Source organism: Galleria mellonella, unplaced genomic scaffold (genome assembly GCF_026898425.1).
Source record: "Galleria mellonella isolate WM207_F2 unplaced genomic scaffold, CSIRO_AGI_GalMel_v1 utg424, whole genome shotgun sequence".
NCBI lineage: Eukaryota > Metazoa > Arthropoda > Insecta > Lepidoptera > Pyralidae > Galleria > Galleria mellonella.
Genome location: NW_026442097.1, coordinates 3,068,613 through 3,088,065, shown reverse-complemented (window position 1 = coordinate 3,088,065; position 19,453 = coordinate 3,068,613). Strand labels below are relative to the sequence as shown.

At 34.1% G+C, this 19,453-nt stretch overlaps 3 protein-coding genes across 3 annotated transcripts; 2 read left to right on the top strand and 1 right to left on the bottom strand.

The window, feature by feature from the left end:
• Positions 1 to 2,203: 2,203 nt before the first annotated feature.
• On the bottom strand, positions 2,204 to 4,913 carry LOC113513958 (fibroin heavy chain-like). The gene is made up of 2 exons (XM_052898396.1): positions 4,823 to 4,913; positions 2,204 to 3,750 (listed from the first exon to the last, which is right to left on the bottom strand). Exons 1-2 carry the CDS (start codon positions 4,871 to 4,873, stop codon positions 2,329 to 2,331), a joined length of 1,473 nt encoding a protein of 490 aa, XP_052754356.1. The 5' UTR covers positions 4,874 to 4,913; the 3' UTR covers positions 2,204 to 2,328.
• Positions 4,914 to 5,033: 120 nt separating this feature from the next.
• Positions 5,034 to 7,184, top strand: LOC116413754 (putative uncharacterized protein DDB_G0286901). Its single transcript, XM_031914478.2, has 2 exons — positions 5,034 to 5,247; positions 6,067 to 7,184. The coding sequence occupies exons 1-2, from the start codon at positions 5,200 to 5,202 to the stop codon at positions 7,132 to 7,134; spliced, it is 1,116 nt and encodes a 371-aa protein (XP_031770338.2). The 5' UTR covers positions 5,034 to 5,199; the 3' UTR covers positions 7,135 to 7,184.
• A 6,761-nt stretch (positions 7,185 to 13,945) lies between these two features.
• On the top strand, positions 13,946 to 15,530 carry LOC116413755 (uncharacterized). The gene is made up of 2 exons (XM_031914479.2): positions 13,946 to 14,057; positions 14,863 to 15,530. Exons 1-2 carry the CDS (start codon positions 14,007 to 14,009, stop codon positions 15,481 to 15,483), a joined length of 672 nt encoding a protein of 223 aa, XP_031770339.2. The 5' UTR covers positions 13,946 to 14,006; the 3' UTR covers positions 15,484 to 15,530.
• The last annotated feature ends 3,923 nt before the right edge of the window (positions 15,531 to 19,453 follow it).

Genomic DNA, 19,453 nt, shown 5'->3' with positions numbered 1-19,453 from the left:
ATGGGAATGTAAAGTCCTAACTCTTTGACTGTGAAACTCCGGATAGATATAAACATTTTAGTTCCTAGACAAAGTACAAATGAATCTATTTACAGACTTATCATTGTTAGCGAGTGCATAAGATTAATAAGATAGCGAAATGCACTGTCTTTTTCTCTCTTACTTTAACGTTGACCGAAATGAATCTATTACGTTTTTATACTACGATTCTACCGATAGACTCATTTGTACCTTGTCTATGGGGTGTTTTTATGTATTTACCTTTTTCTTATGCATATATTTTGTGTAATAGTAATCTTTCTCTGATGAATATTAAAAAAATTTCCTTTTGTTATTTATAGCTCTTAGTTATATACTTTTTATTCATAGCTATTACAAAATAATCATTGTTTTAACTTTATGTCCCAAATGTATAGCAGTATATAATTTTAAGCATTTTATTTTCGTTCATGTCGAGGTTTTATTTTTGATAAACTGCCTAAAGAGACTTTTTTTGTCTATATTATTTACACAAACAAATGTTACGTATTATTAAAAATTGTTGCCAGTTTAAATAATTATTTTCGTACCTAATCCACAGAATGTCTATCCGTTACTTAGCAATTTCGTCACATTGGAAGACTGATTTATTGGAGTAAAATTCATCTATTATTAATTATTAACTTTTACCTGCGTCTTCAGCCGCGTGACAGAAACATTTTTACTGACCAGGATATAAAGTTGTATTATTATTCTCTTTCCTTTTCTATCTCATATAGTATGTGTATACTGTCTTATATTCGCATATGGGGTAAGCTACCAGAGGGAGACTGTACAAAAGTCGATTGCTTGGGTACCTCTGTCTCATTCTGTGCAATTCATTTCTACGGCTGTGTTTCGGTTTGCAGGGTGGGATATGGCGTGAATTTACAGGGTACAGAGGAATAACATCTGAGTCTTCAGGAATGGCAACGCATGGGGGGTATCATGGGCGAGAAAGTATACTCTGTTATGTCCATGGTACTGCTCATGTCTATAGGCGACGGTTACAACTTTCCATCAGGTGGGCCGTCAGCTTGTTTGCCATTTAAATTGTATAAAAAAAAAGTTAAGCCGTTGCACGTCGACCCATCGGGATCCTTTGTGCTTCTCTCTGCCTTATACCATCTTTTCCTAATATGTGTATACTAGATTTAATGTGATTGGTTAAGCTGTATAAATACATTCAGAGGATATGTGCCCTGTCTAATAATTTAGCCTTTAAGAAGAGTACTAAACGCTCTTCTTAACTTCTCACCTACTGAATTCTCCGAATCAAAACAAGTATGCAACGCATAGGGTGTATCATGGGTGAAACAATATATTTTGTTATGTCCATGGTACTGCTCATGTCTATAGACGTCGGTTACCACTTTCCATCAGGTGGGTCGTCAGCATGTTTGCCATTCTGAGTTGCATAAAAAAAGTAATTAAATACGCAGTAGTTCATTATACGTAAATGTATGTATGTGTGTTTTTATTTGTTGGTAATAATATATAAAAACTGTATTAATATGTATGTAATTTCAGAATGTTTGTATGTATGTAATTACCATCTTATACAAAAACATTTATATATTTTTTATACCGCCGTCGATCCATCCATCTATGCACATTCTAAAGGTTGACTGGTAAAGAATGTCTACAGCATTAAGTCCGCCTTTATCACATTTTAACGGTCAATAAAGTTTAAATAAATAAATAAGAGGAATTAAACAAACAAATTCAGTTTCACATTTATATTTATAATATTACTAAGTATTGAAATAACTTTATTTATGATTGGTACCATAGTTATATACTTATATGAACAGTACTCATCATTGTTTATGAAAAAAATAGTAATAAATTAATAATAAATATAAAGAAATAATAAATTCAATCACAATTTCCAAAAAAAAAAAAACTACTTCAATTGTAGCAAAACTGGTTTTGTTACAACTAAGGTATTTTTTTTTACTTTTTTTTAGAAATTTTGAATTAAAAGTAAACTACCGAACTGATTTTGATAAAATTTCTATAAGGTATTATCTTTTTTTTATCCTTTTACATGAAAAAAGAATTTTCTACGTCGGTACTACTATAAACATAAAAATACAAATAAAGAAGGAGGTTCTCTACCTCCTTCTTTTTGAAATCGGTTAAAAATTATACAACAAAATTTATTTAAATAACAAACACATAATATGACTTAAAAGAAATTTATTTTTAAATAGTAGATAAGACATTTCAATATCAGAAAAATACGTAATAATTCTGATGAAATATTAAAAAACGTATCAGTCATGAATAATATTTCTATGAATTTCGTTAATAGACTAAAGGTGCTCCATATCCGTAGCCAGGACCATATCCAAATTCGGGACTAAAACCAGGACCAAAGGCGGGACCAAGTCCGGGTCCAAAACCAGGACCAAATCCGGGGCCAAATCCTGGATTAATTCCAGGGCCAAATCCTGGACCAAATTCTGGACCAAATCCAGGGCCAAATCCTGGACCTATTCCGGGGCCTATTCCTGGACCAAATCCGGGGCCAAACCCTGGGCCAAATCCAGGACCAAATTCTGGACCATATCCAGGCCCAAATCCAGGGCCATAACCGGGACCGAACCCAGGGCCATATATGGGACCAGGGCCATATCCTCCAACTATTTCTTCAATGACTCCGGCACCTTCAATGAATCCAGGACCAAATCCTGGGCCAAATCCGGGGCCGAAACCAGGACCGAAACCAGGACCGAAGCCAGGGCCGAAGCCGGGACCGAAACCGGGACCAAAACCAGAACCAACGCCAGGGCCAAATCCTGGACCATATCCGGGGCCGTATCCAGGACCATATCTTGGACCACCCAAGCCCCCAATTAAAGCAGCAGCTAATTCCGCTTTTGTCAAACCATATCTATTTTCGGAACCATCAATTCCTTTTGCTAATAATAATGCAATAAGTTCTGATTTGCTTAATCCAGCTCCAAACCCAGGACCGCCTAAACTAGCTGCCAATTCAGCACCAGCTAAGCCTGCACCATATACTCCTCCAAGACCAGCAGCAGCTAATTCAGCGCTAACAATACCTGGGCCAATACCGGCTCCTAAACCAGCAGCAATTTCCGCACTAGCCAAACCCGCAGCAATTTCTGCACCAGCCAAACCAGCAGCAATTTCTGCACCAGCCAAACCAGCACCATATCCTCCTGCAAGACCAACTGCTGCTAGTTCAGCACCAACTAGCCCTGGGGCATAACCATGACCTAAACCATTCCCTAAACCAGCAGCAATTTCTGCGCCAGCCAAACCAGCACCGTATCCTCCTGCAAGACCAACTGCTGCTAGTTCAGCACCAACTAACCCTGGGCCATAACCATGGCCCAAACCACTCCCTAAACCAGCAGCAATTTCTGCACCAGCCAAACCGGCTCCAAATCCTCCTGCAAGACCAGTAGCGGCTAATTCAGCACCAACAATCCCTGGGCCATAACCAGGACCAAAACCGCCCCCTAAACCAGCTGCAATCTCAGCACCAGCTAAGCCCCCTCCAAACCTAAGTGAAGCAAGTTCAGCTGTTGCCGTATTAGGACCAAAAGGTCCAAAACTACTGGTTGGAAGAGGATTTAAGGCCCCTGCTGCCAGTTCGGCATTAAGTAAACTTGAACCAAGGTTAGACTTCCCCAGGAATCGATCAGCGAGGTTCACTCCCATCAGCCCTTCCATACAAGGGCAAATGCTGAGTGCATTCTGAAAATAAAATGGATAATCGTAAAAAAAATGTAATTTTGTTACCTTCAAAGATATTTTTACATTTAATACTACTACTGTGAAAGTTTGTTCGCATGGATATTTGTTGTTCTCTCACGCAAAAACTACTGAACGAATTTTAAAGAAATTTGCTACACTGATAGATTATATTCTAATTTAGCAGACAGGATGCATTACATATTGATCCACGTATAGAAAGCCACGGGATACAGTTAACGAGAGGGAGACTTTGTACAAAAGTCGATTGCTTGGGTACCTCTGTTTCATTCGTGTTTCTACCGTGAAGCAGTTGTTTGCATGGCTGTGTTTCGGTTTGAAGGGTGGGATATGGCGTGAATTTACTGGGTACAAAGGAATAACACCTGAGTTCTCAGGAATGGCAACGCATGGACGGTATCATGGGCGAAACAGTATACTCTGTTATGTCCATGGTACTGCTCATGTCTATAGGTGACGGCTACCACGTTCCATCAGGTGGACCGTCAGCTTGTTTGCCCTTCTAAGTTGTATAAAAAAAACCCGCGACTTTGTTCGCGTGACCGGGATATGTTTACTGACCGAAATACAAAGTAACCTGTATCCTTCTCCAACCCATATAGTATGTGTATATCAAATTTCATCGTGATTGGTTAAGCCGTTAAGGCGCTATAGGGTAATAAACAAACAAACTCACTTTCACATTTCTAATATTAGTAAGGACATAAAAATCAATTGTTGTTTGTTAGTCGCGCTAAAACTCAAAAATCGCTTATACAAATTGAATTTTTTTTTTCGTTTTATTTGTTGTAATACAGGGGTGGTTTAAAAGTCGGAATGTCTTTAAAGCCCAGCTAAAGGAAAGGAAAAATAAAAATAGGTAATTTAGTAGAAAAAGCACTACTTTGAATTACTTTCAATAGATGGCGTTGTAGGTGATATGAAGACTGGGTCATTTATTGTTTAAATAAAAAAAAAAAGGTCTATAGTGACATTATTGTAGTCATTTTTTTTTGTGTAATACAATTTTACATTATTATATATTAAAAAAAAAAACAATAAATAATAATATTACCTGAAAACAGTATGCCTGTAGTGATAACACCAAAATGGCTAAACGAGCCATGTTTAGAACAATGATAAAAAAACATTCGCACGCTAACCTATTTATATGCGTTAGGATTTTGTAATATTTAATTTGAAAGCAACACCTATATATTACAAAAATTATTATAATTACTTACCTTAATCTCTATCCTGTAATACGAAAAAAAAAATTATGTCAACACGTTATGTAAATTTAGCATTGGATAGGTTATCTTTAAATGTAACAATTGTTATTCGTTTAGTAATACATGATTGTAATATAAACTAAGTGATCGTGCATACAGTAATCAATTGTACAAAATCATTCCTCGAATTCAGATCATAATCTGATGAATTACTAAAATTATGGCGCCAAAATACTTTAATATTTTTTATTTTACTCTTCTAGCACAGGTATCGGTTTGGTTTTTTTTTTTTATATAATTGTAGAATGCCAGTTTTATATTAATCGAGCGTATTTTTCTTAATATTTTTTTTTTATTATTTAAAATGTACATTTTCCTCTATTTGTTAACAAGGTATTTGATCTCTACCATTAAAGTAAATTATGTTTTAACCGACTTCAAAAAGAAGTAGATTCTCAATTAGGTTGTATTTTTTTATGTTTGTTAATACATAACTCCGTTAGTTGCATACCGACATGGAAAATTCATTTTTTATCTGAAAAGATATATTTAAAATTTAATTCCATAGAAATGTTATCAAAATCAGTTTAGCAGTTTCGTTTTTAAATAAAAAAAAAATTGTTTTGCCACAATAGAAGTTTTTTTTTTTTGTGGGACACAATTTAATTTTTAAATACGTGACTATTATTTATAATAAATAAAATTTCAATACATAATTTTATTTATTACATATCAAGTAGTTCATTTTACACATTATAATAATTCTTAGACACTGTTTTTTATTCTTATTTTGTAATTTAATAAATAACTAGCTAAATCTCGCGGCTACGTTTGTACCAGTACAAATCCTATGTACTAAATCAGGATATAACATACCCATGTACCAAATTTAATTCAAATTCGTATAGTAATTTTTGCGTGAAAGAGAATAACACTTCCATCCATCCAACTCTACAACCTTTCACTTTTATAATATTTATAAGAAATAGAATAAATCTTTATAGTTCTATTTTCCAGTTGAAATGTATATTTTTTCACAGGTTGTATCAACAATTTAATTATTTAAACTAAGTGTTTAATATTTCAGATGGTAAATTCCCAGTACTTAAACAAAGGCAATACGGCAACAAACAACGTTGGGAGGATCGCATTAAGTCCAAATATTATCGCATCAAACGCATATGCCAATAATGTAGCAAGCAAGAATTTTGGGTCAAATGCACTTACAAGTAACAATATAGCAAGAAATAATATCGTTCTAAACGCATTTGGAAATAATAATCTAGTGAGAAATAATATCGACTTAAACACATTTGGAATAGACAATCTAGCAAGAAATAACCTCGACTTAAACGCATTTGGAAGTAATAGTCTAGCGAGAAATAACATCGACTTAAACGCATTTGGAAGTAACAACCTAGCAAAAAACAATATTAATCAAAATGGATTTGGAAGCAACAATCTAGCAAAAAGCAATAATTTATTTGGAAGTACTAATCTGGCAAAGAACAATATCGATTTAAACATATTTGGAATTAACAATGTTGCTAGAAACAACATCGATCTAAATGCATTTGGTAATACCAATTTAGCAAAAAACAGTATTGACCTAAACGCATTTGGAAATAGTAATCTGGCAAGAACCAATTACGCATTTGATAATACGAACCTAATGCAAAATAACATCGACCTTAACTTAATTGGAAATACTTTAGCAAGTAATCAATTTGGTAGACAATTCCTCGCACCAGTGACTAATAATGTACCTTCAAATATTTTGGCGGGAAATGCATTAACCGGTGGATTGACAGCTAATGCTGGTGGATTAGTTGATGGTGCAAGTTATAAAGGCATACTTTCCGTAACCAGTACCTCACCTTCTGTTCCGACAGGGTTATCAGTGTACTCAGATAATTTGATCATCGAAGGCCCAGTGACTGTCACGGGAACACTGCCGTTTTTGAGCACTGTGGCTTTGGAAGGCTCTGTGCCTACAAACGGTTACGGTATTGCAAGTTGTGCTTGTGGAGATGGTAATGTGGGCATTGCCAACGAATTGACTGGTTCAGCTTTAGATGCTTATGTTCAAGCTTACAATAAATTAGATCACAATAACTTTGGAATCAACAATGTGTATTCAGGCGTTATGTATTAAGAAGTATTATTTATGTAACTACTGTAGTTTTAATAAATTATTGTTTTTTATTTGTGTTTTTTTTTTTAATGTATCTGGTGCAGACACTATATACTCAGTAATTAATAAAGAAATAGACAGCCAAGTGTTTTCCATTGCAAAAAAACAACTAATACAGTCTTGATAAAACATATTTATAAAAAACGTGATGCTTCGTAAACACAACAAAAAAATATCGAAAATATTTGAAATTGAAACCATTATAACCAGCAGGCATGAGATCAATATAGGAATAATTATTAATTCACTCTTGCGCCACCTGCCCTTTTCTATCTGTTCTCCTTTAACCAAAGGTTGTCTGTGAGAGTTTGCCCTAGCGATAAGACCGCCTTTTGTACCTTTATGTGTATATTTCAATCTGTATTTATGTTACTATATTTCACTTGAATTATTCACTTGTCATTGTATATATTTATTTATGGTGGAATAAAGAGTTAAATAAATAAATAAATAATCATCATCATCATATCAGCAGTTTCTTTTTATTTGATGATGGAATGGTAACCCGACCCGAATTATTAACTTACGTGTAATTAGATCGAAAAAGTCTAAAAAGGCTCGTACTCGCGTCACAGTCACTTATGACTAAGGATCACGAATTGATTCCGAAATTAGTCGAGCTTTTTCGATCTAATCAAGTTTAGTTGCAGACTATAACAGAAACCTTCTAAATGAAATTAATAACAATAATTAATATATTGTTTGTATCTATAATAAGTTTACTATTGTAATCTTATGGAGGAAACAATAAAGAGTATCTATCTATCCATTGATACAATTAATTGATTTTTTATTTATACTGTTACCAGCTTTCCCACGCGACTTCGTCCTTATGACCGAGATGTGCTCATTAACCGGAATAAAAGTAGCCTATAACCGTCTCCAGGGCCCGATCTATTTCTATACCAAAATACATAACAGTCTGTTTAGCGATTTAGACGTGAAAGTGTATTAAATGAACAAACTCACATTCGCATTTATAATACAGTGATACCTCGACATACGAGTTTAATTCGTTCCGTAACCTTGCTCGTATGTCAAATTGTTCGTATCTCAAAGCAATTTTCCCCATTGAAATTAATTGAAACGCCATTATCCCGTACTTCCAAAAAACCACCTCAGTTGTTTTTGTTAAGTGTTAGTCTGAGGTAGGAGAAACTGTTAGACCAACACCAACGTCCACCCCGCATGTTGGGGTCGTGTGCAGTGTAGTGTACGATTCCTCATATCTCAAATCTTGCTCTCATCTCAAAGCAAAATATCGCTCGCTCGGCGGCTCGTATCTCAAAACACTGTATTAGTTAAAGATTGGACATCAGCAGGGTTGTTAAAGCCCATTAGCAACAATGCCTTCTCCCCTCGCAATTGCTTTATTAGTCTCCGGCACTAACAATCCTAACTTCATCCATCCATTTATACACAATGTATCTAATTTCTTTACATCTTACATGGAGGTATACTTGTCTCAGGGAGACGAGTGGGTATTATCAACTCTTATCATTTAAAACCACACGATATGGGGAGACTATAGCCGTGTAGGTCCCGGCATTGAATACGCCATTTCTCCTTTCCCGTGACTGTCGTAAAAGGCAACTAAGGGAGTTTGTGGTAGAGGAATGGACAACCACGTGAGGGACGTCAAAACATCGATGACGGAATCATTTGGCCAATCATAGTAAATTTACTAGGAATTAACCACGTCATGAATACACTTGGAATTCAGCACGATGGTTTCGGGTTTCGGGTGTAGATCGATCTGTTTGAGTATATACACAACCAGATCGACCTATCTATATATATAATTCTATGAATTCATCATGATGCTAACAATCTATCGCCCTTCACTGGTCCTTAGTCAACATTATCACCCTGAAAAAAACCCTTCTTTACATAATGATGGAGATTTCCATCATAACATTGAATGCCCAAAAATTATATAAAAGAACAAGTTCCCTTTAAGTTGATCGTGTTTCATTACCTTTTTAATGTCCATTGCAGAAAAATAAATAAATAAATAAATAAATAAATATATATATATATATATATATATATATATATATATATATAGTTTTCAAATTTATTTTTTAACCATTTTTCCTATAATTTTGAACATGAATTATAATAACCACAAACACAACAGAGGTTAAAAATATATCAGTTTCGCCCATGAAACCATCGTGTTAATTTTTTACTATTTTTACTATTCGTCACGATGGGTCAGCTGACCTGCTTTTATCCTCACCTATATTTCCTTATTGGTACCCCGCCAGTGTATACCGAAAGCGCATTCAAGGTTACCATTTCATTTTCATTCGTAAAAAACTGCCAGAATTTTATCAGTACAGGGTCGCCACTCAAGAACTTTTCATTCTGTATCATAAGCGGTTGTTTTTTTAATGGTTCTTCGCTTATTTACACTGCTTGCTTATCCAGTTGGCCAATCATTGTAAATTTACTAGGAATTAACCACGTCATGTACGATTATTTTGTTTTCCGATTTTGAGTATATACACAACCAGATATCTTCATATATAATATCTAGAATATCTATCACGTCAAGATTACTGACAATATTGCAAACAAGCTGACGGTCCACCTGATGGAAAGTGGTAATCGTCGCCTATCCATTGAGCAGTACCATGGACATAAGAGGATTGTTTCGCCCATGGAGTTCAACATTGCTATTCAATTCAGGTGTTATTCCTCTGTACCCTGTAAATTCACTTAATCGGTCGTCACTCCATCTAGCGGGGCATCAACACTGCATTTGTGAAGGGTCGATGAGAATGAAAATTCTCATCGGTTGTCGGTTCTTCGCTTGCTTGCTTGCTTATCCTTCCTTCTTATTTTTATTTTCTATTTTATTCTTCCTTATTATTTTGTTTTCGTTGCGGATATCTTCATTTCGGATTCTATCACGTAAAGAGACTCCGAGCATAGCCCTCTCCATTGGGGGGAAAGGGATTGTTAGCAATGGAGTTCAACATTGCCAGCAATATCAGGAGGTCGAAACCATCGTGAATTGTTGAATTCGTATAACTGACCTGCTTCATCCTCACCTATCATCCTTCAATGAGATTCTCAGTCTCCATTACTAACAATCCCTTGGGGTTAACATTCCATTATCACCCATTAAAAAAAAGCCCTCTCCATTGGATTGGCCATATGTTTTCTATCTATATCAAAGTACGTGCCCAATCACTTTACGCACATTTTCCATATGCAATCGATAATTTATTATTTTAATTGATTCTACGTAAATTGCACTTTATCAATGATATATTTGTATTGAGAAATAACATTTTTTTTTAAATTGTGATATTTTTAACGATAAGCTATCTTAAAGAGTCCAGCCTTGTACAAACATTATGATAAATTAAAAACTACCTATATGTAGGTACTCGAGTTGGGTAATACATACCAATATATATATATATATATGTATGTATATATTGTAGTACAATATTTATATATTGTTCTAATAATCGGATATATTTTAATTATATATCAATTAACTTAACTTTATGGACACTCACTATTATATATGGTTTCTTTCATACATGCTTATATTACTTGCATACTTTATTTGCAAATGTTAATAAATGAAACAAAAACTAAGTTTTTTTTAGAAAATTACGCAGACGGAGGAGTATGAAATTTGGCACACTTATAGTTTGTACAAAGAGGGAATGCATATATATATATATATATATATATATATATATATATATATATATATATATATATATATATATATATATATATATATATATATATATATATCATAAAGCATTACACACACTAAAATGTATATTGCTTGTACAAACATCTCTCATATATAAAATTCAAATAATCTTTGTTTATTTTTATTACAAGCTTTTATTTAATTTTTTTATGTATGTATGTTTGTATGATTACAAATCTTTGAAAAGATTTAAACCACTCAATAGAGATTGAGCTGAAACTCTCTACAAATACATATGACAATAATTTAAAGGTGGTCTGATATTTAAAAATTAAACTTGTTCTTGTGGACCGATTAAAATTTGGTATGTGCATGTAACGAATAACAATACAAAAATATGGTATCATGGAGCTGATCTGACGAAGAGTTGGAAGATGCCCATAGGAACTTTAACTTTTTTTTATTTGTCGTGCATAATAAAAGATTGTTTTTAAAATATTTTTTTACCGTTAATTTAATAAATGCTGCGGTCAAATTGAGAATATATTAATATTGTTTGTCTGTTAATATTACTTGTCTATAGTCTTACTGAATAAATATTTCCATAATAGATTCATTTATTACAATATATTTATTATATTAGACCACGATAACAAGTTAATATAGATATAAACTGGTAATATCAAATGGGTGATGACCTTTTTTTAAACCATTTTTTTAGAGAGAGACTTTAGAATACAAAAGTCGATTGCTAAAAGCGATAAACCTCTGGCTATTCGTGTTTCAACCGTTTGTTTTGCATGGCTGTGTTTCTTTGAAGGGTAGGATAACAAGGCGTGAATTTACAAGGTACAGAGGAATAACACTTGAGTCCTTAGAAATGGCAACGCATGGGGAGTGTCATGGGTGAAACAGTATACTCTGTTATGTTCATGGTACTGCTCATGTCTATAGGCGACGGTTACCACTTTACATCAGGTGGGCCGTCAGCTTGTTTGCCATTCTAAGTTGTATATATATAAAAAAAATGTATTTTCTATTGTAATTGTATTATTTTGGCAATAAATATTTTCTAATCTATCGTATTCTATTTCACGTCTAGGTTTTTTTATGCTACGGAATGGCATAGAAGCTGTCAGCCCTGATAGAAATTGGTCATTGTCACATATAAAATTAATACCATGGCCCTGCGTTTATTAAATCCGCGATGCTGTTCACAGACATGACATTCCGTATAGACATACACCAGAGGGAGACTTTGTACAAAAGACGTTTGCTTAGGTACCTCTGTCTTATTCGTGTTTCAACCGTGAAGCAGCGAAACAGTATACTCTGTTATGTCCATGGTAATGTTCATGTCTATAGACGACGATTATTAATTTCCATCAGGTAGGCCGTCAGCTTGTTTGCCATTCAAAGTTACAATAAAAAAATGACTTAGGGAAGGTTTATCGCTTTTAGCATGTTTGTTATTCTAAATTTTATAAAAAAATCTTTAAGAAGGGGAAGGTTATACATTCCGTTAAATATTTTGAGTATTTATATTTATTTATTATTATCTTATTAATATAATAAAATTGTACATAAACGATATCTGTACATAGGAAATATCTATAACAACTGTCAACAGTTTCTTGTGGGCTCAATAGATAAAGATAAGGGCGTACGCCCTTGGGCGTACGCCGTATTCCATGAGAGCTGACGCCTCTGTCACTCCCCTCTCGCGGGCTTGGAGTGCCATCTGCACTCACCCCTGCACACACGCCCGGTGAAGCTCTAAAGGCCATCAGCGGCTACCAACATAACACGGTTACAACAAAAAATTTCAGGCCAAAGCCTGAGCTGAAGCTGCGTGTCTCAGTGCAATGTGTACAGCTGCACAGCGTTGGTTTTCAGCCACTATCTCTATTAACAAAATACGACAAAAAAGCAAGTTGGTACAACTACAATTGCCTGTTACAAGAATTATTTCTTAGATAGTGTACTTGAAAAAAAAATAATCGAGACCTAAATCAAATATAGATTTGAATAGAGCAAAGTCGTGAAATAAAATGCATGTCAGACGAATCTAGACAATTTATCTATTTTTTTAATGGATGATAATGAAATGGTAACACCACCTCCGCTGTCGGTATACATATAATTATTTGGAGGAAATAAATAACAACTAACTTGAATATTCACATATAATGAGAGAATGACAGCAGAATTGAATGTAAGAAGTAATCGTCGCTGTCATGTCTGTACGTCCAGTGCGAAAGATAGAAAGAGGTGAAATATCTATGTACAATTTAATTAACCTACTTGATGGAAAAGAAAGTAATGATGTTGACAAGTGGCTATAAGATGAATATTTACAATATTTATTCACAGACGCCACATACACTAGCGGGGCATCAGTGAAGGATGATAGGTGAGAATGAAAAGGCAGGTCAGTTAGCCCGTTGTGATAAATACACCTGCAATTACGATGGTTTCCAGGGCGGAGCACGTGGAGGTCGACCTAACAGAGTATATTGCTAACAATGGGACTGATAGTCCGCATTATTAACAATCCTCTCCCCTCCCTTACCCCACTGAGGGACCAGTGAGGAATGATAGGTGAGAATGAAAAGGCAGGTCAGTTAGCCCATTGTGACGAATTCACTTGGAACTGAGCACGATGGTTTCCAGGGGGAACCGCGAGGAGGTCAACCTGTCAAGGTATATTACTAGCAATGGGGCTACTAATCCTCTTTACTAACAATCCCTTTCCTCCAGCGTATACCTGTTAACGCAGGCGGGGTTACCATTCCATTATCATCCATTAAAAAACACTGATACCTTGCTAGTGTATACCGATAGCACAGGCGGGGTTACCATTATCTCTCACTATTTTTACATATTAAAAAAAAAAAAAAAACTAAGTTGAAATATTGCATAAACAAGCACGCACTGTATTATCTACTATTTAATGAAAGTCAAGACAAATCAATACCAATTACGCATTACGCACTGATAAAAAAATGATTAACTCACGCAATTTCCATTTAAAGTGTTTCATAAAAGTATTGTATAATATATTCAATGTACTAATTCTTGATAATATACCTTTTATATAAGCAAATAAACGGTCAACACTAACTCACATACAAGGGAAGTAACGAAAATGGTTCGACGTGGAGTATTGCTCGTTTGCGCACTATCTGTAATACTGAATGTAAGTGTTTTTGAAGTTTGACTATTGTATCATCACTTGACTTCATAAAATAGCAGGTTCTTATTTCGATTGGACTTTTTTTTGTTTGTTACCTCACAACTCCGTTAGTTGTGAACCGATTTGGTTTTTTTTTTATTTTTATTTGAAACTGCTTACAGATTCGTTTTATAGAAATTCTGTAAAAATCGGTTCAATAGTTTAGTTTTTAAAACAAAATAACTAGTTTTGTCTCAATTGAGGTTAGTTTTTTTTTTGTGGAACACAATTTTTTTTAAAACCAATTTATAGTAACAAAGGAGGTTTTCGATACGATTCATATTTCTTCTCTAATTTCTCGTTCTAAATTAAAATATTTTGAAATAAATTTATTAGATAAAAAATTCGTCGTCCACGCACCGTGCGTTTTATTAAGATTTAGTAAGATTTCTAGTCAACTTTAATATTATTACGATATAAATAGCTGTTTTTTTTTTCGGAAATTTCATAACATCATTTTTTAATTTTTTTATTTAACGAGAGTCATATTTTGTGAAAACAAACTAGTAAATAATAGTCTATATGTAATTATTAATTTTTATTTATTTATTTCATAAAAAATATTAATAATAATTATTAATAAATCGAAACATACAATCAATCAATTAATATTTTTATTTGACTTCAGTAACTGTACAATTATAAATTTATTACAATATTTATAAAGTTTAATTAAAATAGACTATAATCCATCTATTTCTATTTATTATATATATTTAATATGTAAAAATATAATAACACACTCTTACATTTACTAACTTCATTTCAGCATGCCTTCAGTATCCCATTACAAAACAATTTACCATCCTTCGGTTCTGGATCAGCATTGGGCTTGACAAACGGACTTGGCACCGGCCTCCTTGGATCAAATAAACTTGGATCAACCGCTGTTTCCGAAACAGTTGTTGGATCAACTGTCGGTAACTTCGGTTTCAATAACGAAGCACTTATTGGCACCGGATTTGGTCATTTGGGCAATCTTAACAGTGGACTTATAGGAGGACCGACATTCGGAAATTTGGGCTTAAGCAACAATTTGGCATTGAACAATGATGTACTTGTCGGATCAACTTTTGGAAACTTGGCCAATAGTGCTCAGGGTGCTATACTAACCGGGACTGTAGCTCAAGCTGTAGCACCGACTTACTCTGCCAATATTGCAGCCAATACCCAATTGTCTCCGGTAGTAACAGAAATAGTGCCGAGTCTTGAATTTGGTGATCTTACCATTGATGGGGCGTTGCCAGTGGGTGGAGTTATTAAAGTTAAAGGCACGTTCCCTGTTTATGGGGTGATCGGTGTTGATGGTAGTCTACCGTCGTACGGTATGGCCTACATTGATACAGGTAATGGGTTGATCCCTCAGTCGCTGGACTTATGCCAGTGTTGAGTTGTTTGAGTAATCGTTAAAAAATAAATTTTGTTGTTTCTTTATAATCTTGTTGTATTATTCCTTTCCCTTATACCAATTGTTAAATTCTTGAATCTTCTAAAGAATTCTTCTAAAGAATTACTTACTGACATTGCAGAAATTTTACTATTAAACTATTTATTAATTAATTTTACAATATTAATATAAATAATTATAAACTACAGAACATATTAAATAACTATATAATACTAATAACAATTACGATATGAATAGATACACACCAATATATAAATAATGAATAATAATAATAGTAAGAAAATCTATCGTGATACAATATCAATGACTGGATAATATTGTAACAGATCCTTAGACTATTTCTAAAGTGAAAAAAGTGTTGTCCTCCTCTCTCGTACTTGCTGTACCCAACAGGGTCCATAATTGAAATGTTATCTACTAATTATATTATGGAATGCAATAAGAAATAAAACAAATATTTATTTATTAACTCTTTATTGTACTACTTAAAGAATAGAACAAAGTTAAATATATATATTACACTTATGAAGTACAAAAGGCGGTCTTGTCGCTAAAGCAATCTCTTCCAGACAACCTTTGGGTAGAAAGAAATGAAATGAAAAGAAAAAGATGATAGCTATATGGCGCAAGAAGTGTAACTAATAAAAAAAGAAAAATGCTAATGTTAATAAAACATATGTAAATAAACATATGTACTTACGTTTATATGGATATGAATGGCAACGCATGGGGGGTATCATGGATAGATAGATATTCTTTATTATTTCCTCCAAAAGATTACAATACAAACAAATTACAAGAAATAATCACAGTGGAAAACAAATGGGTGACCTTATCACTAAAAGCGATTTCTTCCAGGCAACCCTCGGATGGAGAGAAGTAATTATAAGCAGTTTGAAATTAAATTAAATAATCGATTCCATAATTTGATTGGTCAAGTTTTAGATTATATAGACAGAATGTTTTCACACATATGCACGAAACAGTATACTCTGTTATGTCCATGGTACTGCTCATGTCTATAGGCGACGTTTACCACTTTCCATCAGGTGGGCCGTCAGCTTGTTTGCCATTCTAAGTTGTATAAAAAAATCTAAGTACTTATAATAGACGATAAAAATGTCCTGACTAGTGTTATATATATGAAAGGAAGTTCGTTTGTTACCCCTCAGCACTATAACGATATAACCAACTAATATGAAATTTAGTATATACGTACTATATGCGATTTTTAAAATCTTAAGCTAGTTCTCCATCAGGTGGGGTGTATGTTTATTTGCCACCTTAATATGTATAAAGAAGCTACTTTTTATCCCGGTCACGTGAATAAATAAAAACTAATCTTTGGCGTGGCGGTCTTCCACCGTGCGTTTTTCAAGGCACTTTCTTCCACGCATAACCATTCTTTGGAATCAACTTCCAGCAACAGTAATTCCGAACCGATACGACAACATAACCTTCAAGAAAAAGAGTATATTCCTTTTTTAAAAGGCCGGCAGCACACCTGCAATGCCGCTGGTGTTGTGGGTGATCATGGGCGGCGGTATTCACTTAACATCAGGTGAGCCGCATGCTCGTTTGCCCCCTGTGTTGTAAAAAAAGCCATATGTAGTATAAAATAAAGTTGCTTTTCGCCGTCTGTACGCTTAGATCTTTTAAACTACTTGATGAATTTTAATATGGTTTTCATCAATAGGTATAGCGATTCAAGAGGAAGGTTTATATATATATAGTTTAATATAGTATTATGTTTATTGTATTCACTTTGTACAAAAGTCGTTTGCTTGGTCACCTCTGTCCTATTCGTGTTTCTACCGTGAAGCAGTTATATTTGCATGGGTGTGTTTCAGTTTGACGGGTGGGACATGGCAATCAATTTGCAGAGTACAGAGGAATAACACCTGAGTCCTCAGGAATGGCAAAGCATGGAGGTATCATGGGCGAAACAGTATACTCTGTTACGTCCATGGTACTGCTCATATCTATAGGCGACGGTTACCACTTTCCATCAGATGAGCGGTGAACTTGTTTGCCATTCTAAGTTGCATTAAAAACATTGGATATGCCAAATTTTATATTGATCGGTTAAGTCGTAAGGCTCTAAGAGGAAACAAATGATCTCACTTTAACTTCTTCTATATAAATAAAACAAAGTCGGATAAGTTACACCGTTTATAACTCCAGAACGGCTGGACAGATTTTAAAAATATTTAGTTGTGTTTGTTATATATAATTTATATTAAATAAAGATCCAGGCGAGCTTAACCGAATTCTCTTCCAGAAGAATAACTAATTAAACCAGTGGGTATAATAATAGACAGTTTTGTTGCTACAAAGATTCATGTCAAAAAAAATATTAGCGGTACGTATTTTGTTGAGTCCTTTAGTTCATAATTTTTTCTAAAGAAAAACTGTCCCATTCGTATTATTTTTTTCAACCGGAGAGGAGGAGATGAAGCAGTCGTGTTTGCATGGCTGTGTTTCGGTTTGAAGGGTGGGATATGACGTGTTATTATTATTATTATTATCATCACATCAACCCTTAACTGTCCACTGCTGAACACAAGTCTTCCCCAGAAGAACAGTTTTGCCAGTAGTTGCCATGCTTGGTAAGCGAGATGGCAACCGCAGTTAGGCTTTTAGTGATATTTTAAGATGGACGCTGTTACTCGTCCCTTGTACTCCCTTAGTCGCCTCTTACGACGCCCACGGGAAAGGAAGGGGTGGCCCGTTCTATGCCAGGACCGACACGGCAATTTATTTTTATTAACAGTAATTAAACATATATTACTTGTGATATAATTGGTTTTTTATCTCCGACGCAAAAACCACAGGATGTTATAAGTTTGACATATCTCTCTCTCTCTCTCTCTCTCTCTCTCTCTCTCTGTGTGTGTGTGTGTGTGTGTGTGTGTGTGTGTGTGTGTGTGTGTGTGTGTGTGTGTGTGTGTGTGTTTGTGTGTGTGTGTGTGTGTGTGTGTTTGTGTGTGTGTGTGTGTGTGTGTGTGTGTGTGTGTGTGTGTGTGTGTGTGTGTGTGTGTGTGTGTGTGTGTGTGTGTGGCATTAGTCAACAGGTGTGTTCTTGTTTTGTTTGATGGAGATCGGTCCAAGATGGCCGCCGTCACAAAATGTCGGATTACATATTTTTTCACAACTCTCTCAATATAGGTATTAAAAAAAGGACTTAAGTAGTAGAATACTATACTATGACAAATTACAAATCCAAGATGGTCGCCGCCACAAAATGGCGAATAACTTTTTTTTACAACTCCCTAAATATGGGTATCCAATTAAAGGGCTTGACTAGTAAAATACATATTTTTTCTCAACTCCTGAATATAGATATCAAAAAAGGGCTTGAGTAGTAGAATAGTCATAGAATACTATGACAATTTTTAAATCCAAGATGGCCGCTGCCACAAAATGGCGAATAACTTTTTTTTACAACTCTCTAAATATGGGTATCCAATTAAAGGGCTTTACTAGGAGAATAATATCCATTATATTGAAAGGGAATGAGGAATAGTAATGCAATGAAAACTAAAAACTTGAAAGTTATTATTTTTTGTCTGATCAATGCCCTAGCTGGATTGATGAGGAAAATGGGACAGTAACTGGTACCTAGGATCTAACGAATTACTTTTTATGTATCGGGAGTTTTTTTTTATATTTTTAATATATATTTTAAAATGTCTTCCAAAATGAAAATGTTTTAAGTTCACTTTTTTTTTAATTATTCATTTATTTCATGATACTAGGTATCTGTAGGTATATATAAACCTTATATATATATATATATATATATATATATATATATATATATATATATATATATATATATATATATACGGAACACACACACACACACATATATATATATATATATATATATATATATATATATATATATATATATATATATATATATATATATGTGTGTGTGTAAAGTAAG

Coding starts and splice junctions, on each gene's coding strand:
- LOC116413754 (XM_031914478.2), top strand. CDS start 5,200: ATGGCGCCAAAATACTTTAATATTTTTTATTTTACTCTTCTAGCACAG. Junction 5,248..6,066: donor ATTTTACTCTTCTAGCACAG/GTATCGGTTTGG, acceptor TTAATATTTCAG/ATGGTAAATTCCCAGTACTT.
- LOC116413755 (XM_031914479.2), top strand. CDS start 14,007: ATGGTTCGACGTGGAGTATTGCTCGTTTGCGCACTATCTGTAATACTG. Junction 14,058..14,862: donor CACTATCTGTAATACTGAAT/GTAAGTGTTTTT, acceptor ACTTCATTTCAG/CATGCCTTCAGTATCCCATT.
- LOC113513958 (XM_052898396.1), bottom strand. CDS start 4,873: ATGGCTCGTTTAGCCATTTTGGTGTTATCACTACAGGCATACTGTTTT. Junction 3,751..4,822: donor TACAGGCATACTGTTTTCAG/GTAATATTATTA, acceptor TTTTATTTTCAG/AATGCACTCAGCATTTGCCC.